This window comes from Periplaneta americana, chromosome 9 (assembly GCF_040183065.1).
Source record: "Periplaneta americana isolate PAMFEO1 chromosome 9, P.americana_PAMFEO1_priV1, whole genome shotgun sequence".
In the NCBI taxonomy this organism is placed as follows: domain Eukaryota; kingdom Metazoa; phylum Arthropoda; class Insecta; order Blattodea; family Blattidae; genus Periplaneta; species Periplaneta americana.
This window is the reverse complement of record NC_091125.1, coordinates 155,536,850-155,549,146: the sequence shown is the minus strand read 5'-3', so window position 1 is coordinate 155,549,146 and position 12,297 is coordinate 155,536,850. Positions and strand designations below refer to the sequence as shown.

At 36.8% G+C, this 12,297-nt stretch overlaps 1 protein-coding gene across 1 annotated transcript in view; it reads left to right on the top strand.

Annotated features, from left to right (window-relative positions):
- Nup188 (nuclear pore complex protein Nup188) overlaps nucleotides 1–12,297 on the top strand; it is a 67,577-nt gene that overhangs the window by 774 nt on the left and 54,506 nt on the right. The window contains exons 2-3 of the mRNA XM_069836187.1: nucleotides 5,457–5,664; nucleotides 11,330–11,548. Of these exons, the coding sequence (XP_069692288.1) occupies nucleotides 5,457–5,664; nucleotides 11,330–11,548 (427 nt within the window). The remainder of the gene's footprint in view (nucleotides 1–5,456; nucleotides 5,665–11,329; nucleotides 11,549–12,297) is intronic.

The following is a 12,297-nucleotide window of genomic DNA, read 5'->3' as shown; positions in this document are numbered from 1 at the left end:
TCTAATCTAATGCGCCGTTTGTCATGCTTCCAAATTGTTGATTTAGGCCTTAGGTATATCAGGCCTATTTGTGGTATTAAGGTTCGGTTGTCGAAAATATTCGAGTCGCCTAACTATTACATTATCCATTTTACATATCGTGATATTCAGTACTTACAGGTTCAGATTTAAAGTATTTCTTCAATAAAAACAAGGTAAACATGTTAAATTAAGTACAGTGTACTATATTGTTCATAGAACACCGCAAATGACAATATTGCGGAAATCAGCATTTGTTTTCGATTGTTCCTAGGATGGTTTTGACTTTTGATTGCATCCTCTGGCAACAATCATATCGATTGCATCACGGTTGGTATCGATAGCATCCTTTAGCAACAATAGCATAGTCTAGTACACTGGTCTAGTATATACAGTCACGAAGCTTGAGTTTATGAGGATACTAGGAACAATAGACTATGCAGGTACTATTTCGCATTATCTGTGATGAGGCGATAGTAGCGATCCTAGTGGTTAGCAACTATCTATGGATGCATATTTACTACGTATTGAGCTTCGTGACAATAGTCCAAAAGTATGGCTCGTGTTTTGGATGCAGCTTGATTAATTTTTAATTACATATTTTTTGGGAAAACAGAAGCAAATAATTATAGTTGGTTAGATTACCTTCGCTTGCATGTAGTGTTCCTGCATTTTCTCAAAATACACAATAGTCCCTGGATCAAAACATTTTTCCCTCACATTAGGAGGTGCTCCTTGTACCAAAACCTATGGTACCGTATCTTCAACTTCTTCCATGTCCTATATTTTCTCCGTCTTATTCCAAAATTTCATTTATCACATTGGTCAAAACACAACTACTGGACTAAATAATTTTCCCTTCCACTATGAGGTGCTCCTTGTACCTAAGTCTATTATACATTGTTTTAAAATTATTTCATGTACACATAAGTCTCTCTTGTCAGCACAAGATGACAGGTTTTCTCACTGGAATATTATGTTTCATTGCTAAACCATGACTTACCGGACCTACCATAGTATAAACCAGGGCCTAAATGATATTTCGCGAATATCAGTAACAGCAATGATTCCTGTGTAAGTTATTTACCTATCCGCTAATGCATATAGCTCCTACATTATTGGGGAAATTCTTTTATTTTGGTAATCACCCAGACTTATAATAATAAATTATTCGCACAGGTATTTCTTATAAAACTACACATTTAAATTCGTAAATAAAAATCGAGTTATGTTCACACCCACACCCAGTATCAGACGTACATTAGGGTGGGCCCAGATTTGTGGTTTAATCCGTATAATATAACTATTCTAGAACTTAGAATGTTAATTTCTTCTACGATTGCCGTTGCGGTACTTTAAATACTATGTTGCGTCCATTCACGTCAAGCGCTTTTCCATTGAGCAACTTGATATGAACTCCCGACATTGAATCATTTTCGTAACTTTGTATTGAAATGTTATAGGCCTAGTCGGTCAAATTCTTCATTACTTTCGGTAAATGAATCTCTTAGGAATTACTTAAGATAGACGAATATGACAATGGTTCAGACAAGTGTGATATTGTGCATCATTGCATTATAATTTCCCATTTCAAAATAGTGGACGCTGAAGTTCTGGGGTGGAAAGGGTGTAATCATTCAGCATAATGGCCTATTAATCATTAATAAGCCATTGAAAGTCCAAAAATTGAGATTTCTGTAAATCATATTTTACGTGATGAAAGTACCGCGAAATAATAGTAAGCAGCTGCAATAATAATAATAATAATAATAATAATAATAATAATAATAATAATAATAATAATAATAATAATAGCAAACATTTTGGTCTAATTCAATAACAAATTTCAAAATAAAATATATTTTATTTGACTGGGATTCGAACCCGGGCACAGCACGTAACAAATCATAGTGCTAGTTACTGGGCTATACTAGCGCGATGGTTATTTGTCTGTATTAATGATGATGTACAGTGGAGGTATACTTACAGAAATGTGATTATTTCATGTAGTAATTCTATGAAATGCCCCTTGCGTAGTGATAGAATACTATGAATTATTAAAAACGAAAGTGTGTCATGAGAAAATATAACGACAAACTATTGTGTATAGACGCGTACATACTGCATGTTTTGCGACATTAGTTATGTTACTGAAACCCTAGATCATATAAACTATGATCTAGGCTGAAACTTAAAGAAATTAAAGTTAATAATAATAGTAATAATAATAATAATAATAATAATAATAATAATAATAATAATAATAATTTGGCTTGAAACTGTTGACAGTATTTTTTGTTCCTTTAATCCACTCTATCTGACAACTCATAAACTGCAAATGAATAGAACTTGAGCTTTGTAATATTAAAAACGAAAATGTATTTAGTAGGCCTACCAAGATAAATTGTAACGATGGCGATGCAGCTTTTGTGGACAATAGATAAAGACGCGTATTTGATGCAGTGACTCTTCATAGAGACCCTGTAGTACCGGTATTGCATGTTTTATGAATTTGTGACGTGATTTATGTTGCGGAAATAAAAGCAATAATTGTCAAATTAAATTAATACATTTTTTGTCCAAAAAACGAAAATGTACAATGACAAAAATCTAACAACGCGATGTCGTCCGTGTGGACGAGTGATAAAGACGTGTATTAGGCGTATCGCATGTTTTGCGACGTGGCACGTTCCTGAAAGTTAAAGCAGTTGATGTAAAATTAAAATATAGCCTATGTGGATTTTGTCAATAATTTAGCTCTAAATTGTTTATATTTTTTTTTTTCGTTCCTTTCATTCACTCCTCCGGTACAGTTTATAAAATGAAAATGAATCGGACTTGAGCACTGGTGTGAGGAAATATATAATACATTTTATGTACAGTACACCAATTCAAACCCAATGATCTAGGCCAGACTTGGGCATCGTGCCTCACTTGAGAACTTGTGCCTCACTGACCTTCACAGAGCTTATCGCTCTGACTTCATCTTTACAGTCCCCGTTTCTCCCTCACGTAGCTCCAAGGCGTGGGCAAGTTCTATATCAGTTTCATAAGCAATATCAGTGGTGGCATAATGGCATTATCAAAGCAGTGTGTACGCGTTAGAAAACGATTATTTCATGAGAAATGGGAGGAAGAGTTTTTTTTTTTGCTGTTTAGAAGGGGAGAACATACGATGTATATTATGCTCTAAAATCCTATTAGGCATTAATAAATTTAATAAACAACGACATTACTTCTTATGTCATAAAGAACATGCTGAATTAGAAGGTAAAACAAATTAAATGCTATTTTTTTCGTACTATTCCGAAGAAAATTTACGATCTTAACATTTGCATAGTATACTAAATACGACATTATACCTTAAACACGCTGCATTGAAAGGTACGAGGAATTAAATGTTGTTTGTAAGTATTATTTCCAAAAGAAATTAAAAAATACAGTATATATATATATAAAATGTGCGTAGGAAACGAAATATGATTTTCTGAAGTTATTTTAGGTCGAGAACGTGCAAATCTATTAAGTAATCTTGATAAACGCCAGAATATTCAAGAAAATAAACGTAGACGTGATGGAATATTATTGGCTAGTTACGCAATTTCTCGCCTGTGATTTAAATCAATTCAGCGACGGAGAAACAGTAAAGAGGTTTATAATTAAAGCTGCCGAATTAATTTGCCAAATTGAATAAACGTTTTTGAGAGTCTCACGTTAACCAAGCGCTTTCCTAATAATTCGCCACTGACCGCCTTAGCGATTACGATAAGGTGACGCAGGTCACAGCAGTTTATATTTCCCATCCTACTCTGCAGTCTCCTCTCCTAGTAAACAAACTATTTCAAATCGAGTGCCTCACGTAACCGAAAATTGTGCCCATGTATGATCTAGGCCTACAGTTTCTCGTGAGTAGATTCCAACGATTCATCTCATCTTTGATCGTGATGAACTAATTTACAAGACGAGAATTCGCCTTTTAGTGTCACCAACAGCCTCGTATTTAAGTATTGTTACGCGTTACGCCCATGGGTCCGAAAACATTTTGAGTTTTCCACCAACTTACTATCTTACTCACATCTGCGACAGTTAGCAGTCAAACTGTAAATAAAAAACATTAAAATAAATAACATATGCTACTATCTAAAGCAGCCATCTGCGAAGTAGGAAAATATCAAACATTTTCTAATATCGGCCTAGGTGGGGTAGTCGATACAGCGCTAGCATTCTGTACTCGAGGTTGCGGGTTCGATCTCGGCCAGGTCGATGGCATTTAAGTATTTAAGTGTGCTTAAATGCTACAGGCTCATGTCAGTAGATTTACTGGCATGTAAAAGAACTCCTGCAGGACAAAATTCCGGTACATCGGCGACGCTGATATAATCCCGGCAGTTGCGAACGTCGTTAAGTAAACCATAATTTTATCTTTTTTTTTTTCAGATCGATTTTTTTTTTCTTAAAATTTTACTGCTCAGGACCCTGGCTCATGTGGCCCAATGCTTAAATACGGGCCTTGTTACTGATATTAATGATACTGGTTCAGGTGAAAGTTAATGATGTAAAACGAAGTGTAGCACGCCTAAGTATACAATAGCTAAAGGTTTCCGAGTTATTGGCAGTGAAACTTGTATTCTGCCGCTTTTTATTTGATTGTCCAGCCTTCTTGTCATTCCTTCCATAGAGCATAGAGCTCCGATAGCTCAGAACTTTTTCCTCAACCGTAAGGCGATTGTCAGGTAATCTATGATGAATCCTCTGCCTCATCTCGCCAAATACCATCTCACTATCACCAATCCCATTGACGCTAAATAACCTAGTAATTGATACAGCGTCGTTAAATAACCAAGTAAAAAAAAGAAAAAAGCTCAGAACTTAACCACCAAACTCGTAATGAGAAGTTTCCAGTTCGAGACCCCTCTAGTTTGAACTTTTTTTTTTCTCTTCTTATTTTTGCCAAGTGATTCTGTTTTTATAATTATTGTTGTAGTTTATTATGGATGCGTATTGCGAATACTGCTTTGGGTGGAAGTTAATGATATGAAACCAGTAAATAGCAAGTTGAAGTATACGACAATAAAAAAAAAATATGACATGGTACTGATACTCTTTCACTACTTTCACTTCTCTCTAATCTCACTGACTGCACTGGCACTGTGACACATTTCACTGACACTATAGAACACATTTCACTGACACTTTAGAACACATTTCACTGACCTATAGAACATATTTCACTGACAATACAGTATAAACTTTTTACTGATCGAAACGATTCACTGCCACTGTAAACCATAACTTCACTGATACTAGGTTTCATATATCTATTAAATAAACCAGAGGGTCTCAGCTTTATTGCCCTTCCGAACAAAGCCTTGCTAAGAATTTTTATTGCTCTCCACTAGTTTGAACTGCAAAAAACTGCAAACTTCTTTCTGTTGCAGTTACAGCAAAGCACTGTGGGTGACAATCTCAGGGACGAACACGAATGCTTTGGAAGATGTCGTCTCCCACGAGCTGCAGCGCGCCCATGACCAGCTTCTCAATGGACTCAATCACTTCCATGATCCAAACAAAGAATCTGAAGCTGAATTCAAGACAAAAGTGTCAGATTCAGTTTACAAGTTCATTATGCGATTGAAACGGTTTCTGGTGAGTGCCCAACATGTGCATTTCCGGAAGTTGAATTTTGTGTGTTACTGTAACATTCTCCTAAGATATCTCAACAAGATCCATTCTCTTTACATTATACTACTTTACTCTCACCTATTAGATTCTAATCACGATTCACCAATTACAACTGCCTGTATGAAATAAATCTTCTTTCTCTCACCCCTTCAATTCCGTCCTCCTTCCATCCCCTATTCATCCATCACCCACCTCTTCTCCTCTTCACACTTTCCTTCTCCCTTTCTTCTTCTACTACATTTCTTTCCTTTCGCTTCTTTTTTCTCTTCCTCTTATCCTTCATTTTCTTCCCGTCCTCTCTGCTCTTCTTCGTCTCTTCCCTTTTCTCTTCTTCCTCCTCTCTTCCCTTTTCTCCTCTCCCTCCTATCTTCCCCTTTCTCCTCTCCCTCCTTTCTTCCCTTTTCTCCTCTTCCTCCTCTCTCCCCTTTTCCCCTCTTCCTCCTCTCTTCCCTTTTCTCCCCTCCCTCCTCTATTCCCTTTTCTCCTCTTCCTTCTCTCTCCCCTCTTCTCCTCTTCCTCCTCTCTTCCTTTTTCTCCTCTTCTTCCTCTCTTCCCTTTTCTCCTCTTCTCCCTATCTTCCCTTTTCTCCCCTCCCTCCTCTCTTCCCTTTTCTCCTCTTCGTCCTCTCTTCCCCTTTCTCCTCTTCTTCCTCTCTTCCCTTTTCTCCTCTTCCTCCTCTCTTCCCTTTTCTCCTCTTCCTCCTCTCTCCCCTCTTCTCTTCCTCCTCTCTTCCCTTTTCTCCTCTTCTCTTCCACCTCTCTTCCCTTTTCTCCTCTTCCTCCTCTCTTCCCTTTTCTCCTCTTCTTCCTATCTTCCCTTTTCTCCTCTTCCTCCTCTCTTCCCTTTTCTCCTCTCCCTCCTCTCTTCCCTTTTCTCCTCTTCGTCCTCTCTTCCCCTTTCTCCTCTTCCTCCTCTCTTCCCTTTTCTCCTCTTCCTCCTCTCTTCCCTTTTCTCCTCTTCCTCCTCTCTTCCCTTTTCTCCTCTTCTTCCTATCTTCCCTTTTCTCCTCTTCCTTCTCTCTTCCCTTTTCTCCTCTCCTCCCCGCCCTCCTCTCTTCCCTTTTCTCCTCTTCTTCCTATTTTCCCTTTTCTCCTCTTCCTTCTCTCTTCCCTTTTCTCCCCTCCCTCCTCTCTTCCCTTTTCTCCTCTCCCTCCTCTCTTCCCTTTTCTCCTCTTCCTCCTCTTCCCTTTTCTCCTCTCCCTCCTCTCTTCCCTTTTCACCTCTTCCTCCTCTCTTCCCTTTTCTCCTATTCCTCCTGTCTTCCTTTCTTCTCCTCGTCCAACTCCTTTTCCTCTCTTCCTCCAACTCGTCTTCTCTTCCTTTTCCAACCCCTATCTTTACTTCATCCTTCACTTTTTTCCTTGTCTTTGTTCTCTTTTATTTTCTTGTTGTTCTTCAGTAAAGGATAGGCAGGCATCAACATTGAAAAATATGCGTGGTAGTGCAAATAGTCTTGCTTGCATCTCTTTTAACTTCATCTTGCTTAAACACGTACTCGGAATCAGTAAGTTACAGTAGTCAATAGGTATAAAATGGAGTACCGTACTGTGTTATTTTGAAATCAAGATGCTTTTTAAAATCTTTGAAAATCTCTTAATATATAAATTTAATGATACTATATTTACATGAAAATTCTTTATGAAATGGCAACATAAATTAATGGGAACCACCAGAGCCTCCACCATCGAAAAGACATTTTTTGGTAACAACCGCTAGGTGGAAATACAGTTGCTTCATGCAATTTCATAAGGGTTATAACATGACTTCACTTGCAGTCGCAAGATGGCAGCATAGTGAAATTTAAAATCCATTAGGCTGATCAATCTGTTAAATGAGGCACTCAGCGCACAAATGGCCCAACCCACAAAATTATATTTTCGCTTTACGTACCTCTTTGTAACAGTGCGCAAAATGCATTACACAAACGAAACTTGTGCTGAAATCTCATGGAAAAACGGGAATGATAATTAGCCCGATTTACACTTTGAAGAGAACAATGTGAGGAGCGCTCTAAAACAATAATCTCAATATGCAAATTTTGTGGCTTGAGCCATTTGTGCACTGAGTGCCTCGTATGTTATCAGCAGGGAAAGGATTTATATGTAAATACATATTTACTTATAAAGCTAATATAATTTATATTTTGCATTATCTTTATGTTTCACAATGTGTAGGGTTGAAAAATCCTACTTTTATTTTCCATATTTTTCCATATTTTAGAGTTTAGTACATATTTTCGTTAATTTCCATATATTTTCCATATTTCATATAAAACAGTCCATATTATATTAGGTTTAACAATAAAACAAAACAAAATTCCATTAACTTTTAAAAATACATTTCAACAATAGAGATTTAAACACATGTTCAGTAATCCCTTTAACATCAGAGTTATTTGAAAATTAGCAGTCCTATCAACAATGGGAAAGTAAGTTACAAAACTGTATTAATTTAATTTAAAATTTTTAACAGACTTCAGTTGTGCAGCTCAACAGTTAAATGCCAGTCAGAGTACACATAGGTTCAGTTTTGTAAATCATACTATAAAGACGGTAAATATGCCAAAAGTACGTCATTCAGTCAATTTAAAATCAAAACTAACAAGTTACATTTCAGAATTTAAAGAAGATGGTTTATCAACTGACAATAAAATATTATTTTGTAATTTGTGTCAGTGTGCAGTATCATCTACACAAAAGTTCCTGGTGCAACAACACATTACAACTAGTAAACATCAGGCCAACAAACAACTAAATTCCAAGCAGAGACAATTGTTTTTAACACAACCAACAACATCGAATGTAAGATCTGAGTTTAACATCGACCTGTGCCGTTCTCTCATCTCTGCTGATATTCCTCTCTACAAACTAAAGAATAAGGTCTTCAGGGAATTCCTTGAAAAATATACTCAACATACAATCCCGGATGAGTCAACACTTAGGAAGACGTATGCTCCATCCATCTACGATGAGACAATACAGAAGATAAGAGATGAAATTAAAGATAGTTCAATTTGGGTTTCCATTGATGAGACTCCCGACAAAGAAGGTAGACTTGTTGGTAATGTAGTTATCGGTTTGTTAAGTGAACAATATTCTGAACGAATTCTTTTACATTGTGATGTTCTAGAAAAGTGCAATAACAAAACTATAGTTAAACTGTTCAACGAAGCTATGGGTATCCTGTGGCCAAAGGGTATTATGTACGATAATGTGTTATTCTTTATTAGCGATGCTGCCCCTTATATGGTCAAAGCTGGACAAGCATTATCTGTTGTATATCCTAAATTGACTCATTTTACTTGTGTGGCGCATGCATTTCATCGTGTGGCAGAAGTGGTCAGAGACAATTTCCCTAAAGTAGATTTGTTGATTTCATCAGTGAAAAAAGTATTTCTCAAAGCTCCCAGTAGAGTTAACGTGTTGAAAGAAATGTACCCTGAAATTCCATTGCCACCAAAGCCAATTTTAACTAGATGGGGTACATGGCTAGAAGCAGTTGAATATTATGCCGAACATATAGACTCTATTAACAATGTTCTCCTTGCATTGGACTCTGAAGATGCAGTCTCAATTGATACTGCGAAAACAGTTACCTGTGACATAAGTGTGAAGAATGACTTAGCTCACATTCAGCATACATTTTCATGCATCATAAAAACGCTCAAAAGTCTCCAAAATAGGCACCTTTCACTATCTGAAAGTTTTGAAATTATAAATAGTACTGTGGAACAACTGAATCGTGGTAGAGGTAAAGTTGCAGATGCAGTAAGAGCTAAGGTGGACACTGTACTTTCAAAAAACCCTGGATATGAAGAACTACAAAAGGTTGTTGCTGTGATGAGTGGTGAATCAACAGTGAAGATTAACTTGGACTTATCCTCAGCAGACATTGTGAAATTGAATTATGTACCAGTTACTTCTTGTGACGTCGAACGCTCTTTTAGTCAGTATAAATCTATCCTCAGAGACAATAGAAGAAGATTCACTTTTCAGCACTTGAAAGAAATGTTTGTAACCTATTGTTATGGTAACAGACAATAAAAATTGTGTTTTGTTGAAACTACATTGGAAGATAAGGTACGTCCATTATATTTTTTGTTTAGTTTGATTAAAATGTACCAATATTTAACGTACATAGTCATTTTTTTATAATTTTAAGTCCATATTTAATTCCATATTTTGGTAAAAATCCATATTTAATTCCATATTTTGGTAAAAATAACTACATATATATTTACATATTTCATATATTTTTAGTCCATATAAATCCGTTCCCTGGTTATCAGAAATGGAAATAAAAAGAGCATTCGAATTCGAATTTGACCGGTATTTTGTTCTTTAATGATTAAAAGTTTCTAGATTGGAAATAGATTAGAGGACTCACACCACAAACCATTCAGAGTTCTGAATCTTTTGGAGACCTTGAAAAATTCTCTGTTGTCTCCATAATAACACTAAGAACAATTCGAGTCTGCAGAGACGAAAGCATTATTTCATCATCATCATCATCCTTGCATGTATTGGGCCTAGTGGCCCGTTACGGTCTCTTGCCAACGCTTGAACGGTCTGCCCAAGGATCTCTTGCCCACAGGATGGTAATTTAAAATTTGGCGTGGAATTCTAGAACGAGGCATTCTGATGACATGTGATCTCCAGTTTTGTCTGTATTTCTGTAGGTATTCCGTAATTGGTTCAGTCTGCAGTTCTTTCATAATGTCAAAATTTTTAATGTGATCCATTCTCATGTATCCCGCTGTACGACGCATAAATCTCATTTCTGCCACCGTTAATCTTTGTGAATCAATATTACGAATCGTCCAAGCTTCACTACCAAAACAGAGTATAGGTCTGGCCAATGTTTTATAAATTCTGGTGCGCGTGTGTTTTTATACTAAAGTTGGTTTGAATATCCGATTAATTATCCCCAATGCTCTGTTGAATTTAATAATTTTCTCATTCAGATCCTTTTCTTCTTCATATGAAATTTGGTAACTGAGATAACTAAAATTTTTGACTTGTTCGATGATCTTATTATTGATGCATATTTTGCTACGGACTGGTTCCTTTCCTAAAAAAGCCATCACTTTAGATTTGTCAGTTGAAATTTCCATATTGAAACTTTCTGCCATTTGATTAAAGTTGTAAACCAAACGTTGTAAATTATCTTCTGAAGTTGCCATAAACACAATATCATCAGCAAATAATAAAGTATCTATTTGGGACAAATGACTTATCGGTATACTTCTATGTGGTTTCAATCTCCATTCCTTAATAATGTGATTCAAGTATATTATAAATAATAGAGGAGATAAACTACAACCCTGTCTCACTCCTTGATTTATTCGTTTCCATTCTGAAAGCATTATTTATAGAAGTAAATTTGCGAAAAAGAAACGCAATAACTCGCACAAGAGTTTTCATGTGATTGATTTCGAAATACAATACACGTTTCAAAGCAACCACGTTTAAGCTAATTCTTTGTGAATGAAAAATGAAAATATATATATACATTATTTTTTATAGTAATTTTAAATTGTGCTGACTTTTGATTAATTCTGTATATTATGTCTTTTTTGGAGCTATCTATGAAAGACACAAGTTGACATAAGGTTGCTCTTTCGTCGCAGGGGCTAGACATCAACCAGGCCTGGGACTTCATGTGCAACTACCTGCTGTACGAGTTCCGTGGTGCAGAAGAAGGTCTGCAGGAGTTCATAGGCAGCGAGACCCGCACCACTGTCTTGCTGTCAGACATCTGGCTCTTCTACTGGAGCGAGCGACTCTTCCTGCTCAAGTGTGTCAATGTGCTCCTCACATTCCATGACGACAAGGGACATCCCTACCAGGTGTGTAGCTGTCAAACTCAGACAAGGCAATGAACTTCCTTTGAAAGGGAAGAAACATCGGAGTGTTATGTCATAGATATGCAGGCAGAAGATCCCTGTCCCTGAGTGACAGAATTTTAGCTTCACAGATAGATGTCTTTGTAGCCCTGTGAGACTACAGTTATAGTCGCGACGCTGTTATTCCCGGCGTGACTCCTACTCTTTGCTTACGTCTTAGGAAGTGAAGGCTCTATAAAGTCTAGGTAGGTAGTATCGTTCGCCATTTTTGTTCTTTCGTTGCCGAGCTACCAGACGAGGAATCTATTTGCCACACCGTTAAACATTATCATGTCGTAGCTCCTATGATAATAAATCAAACGCACTGTAATTCAGCAAATAATTGAGCGGCAAATAATGTCTTCGTGTGGTTTCTGCGAACGCCAACGAAAGAGCCAAAATGGCGGGCGATTATATTAAGTATTTAACGAGCCTTAAGAAATGAATAACGTCTTCCTCAGCGAATCACAAGACGCACACGTTTAAATGTAGCCGACCTGCAACGCGATTGGCTGCTGGAAATTAGAGCGACGGGACTGTAGTAGGTTTGTTTCTGCAGCGAGTTTGTGATGGTTTGACAACTGCTTAAAAACTGTTCCAGCCTCAGTTATAGTGCATGATCAGCGATGATTGGTTTGAAATTAATTTCAAACTATCCCTGCAAGAACACTCATATACTGTGAAATAATTTATTAATCTAGTAAACTGAAGAC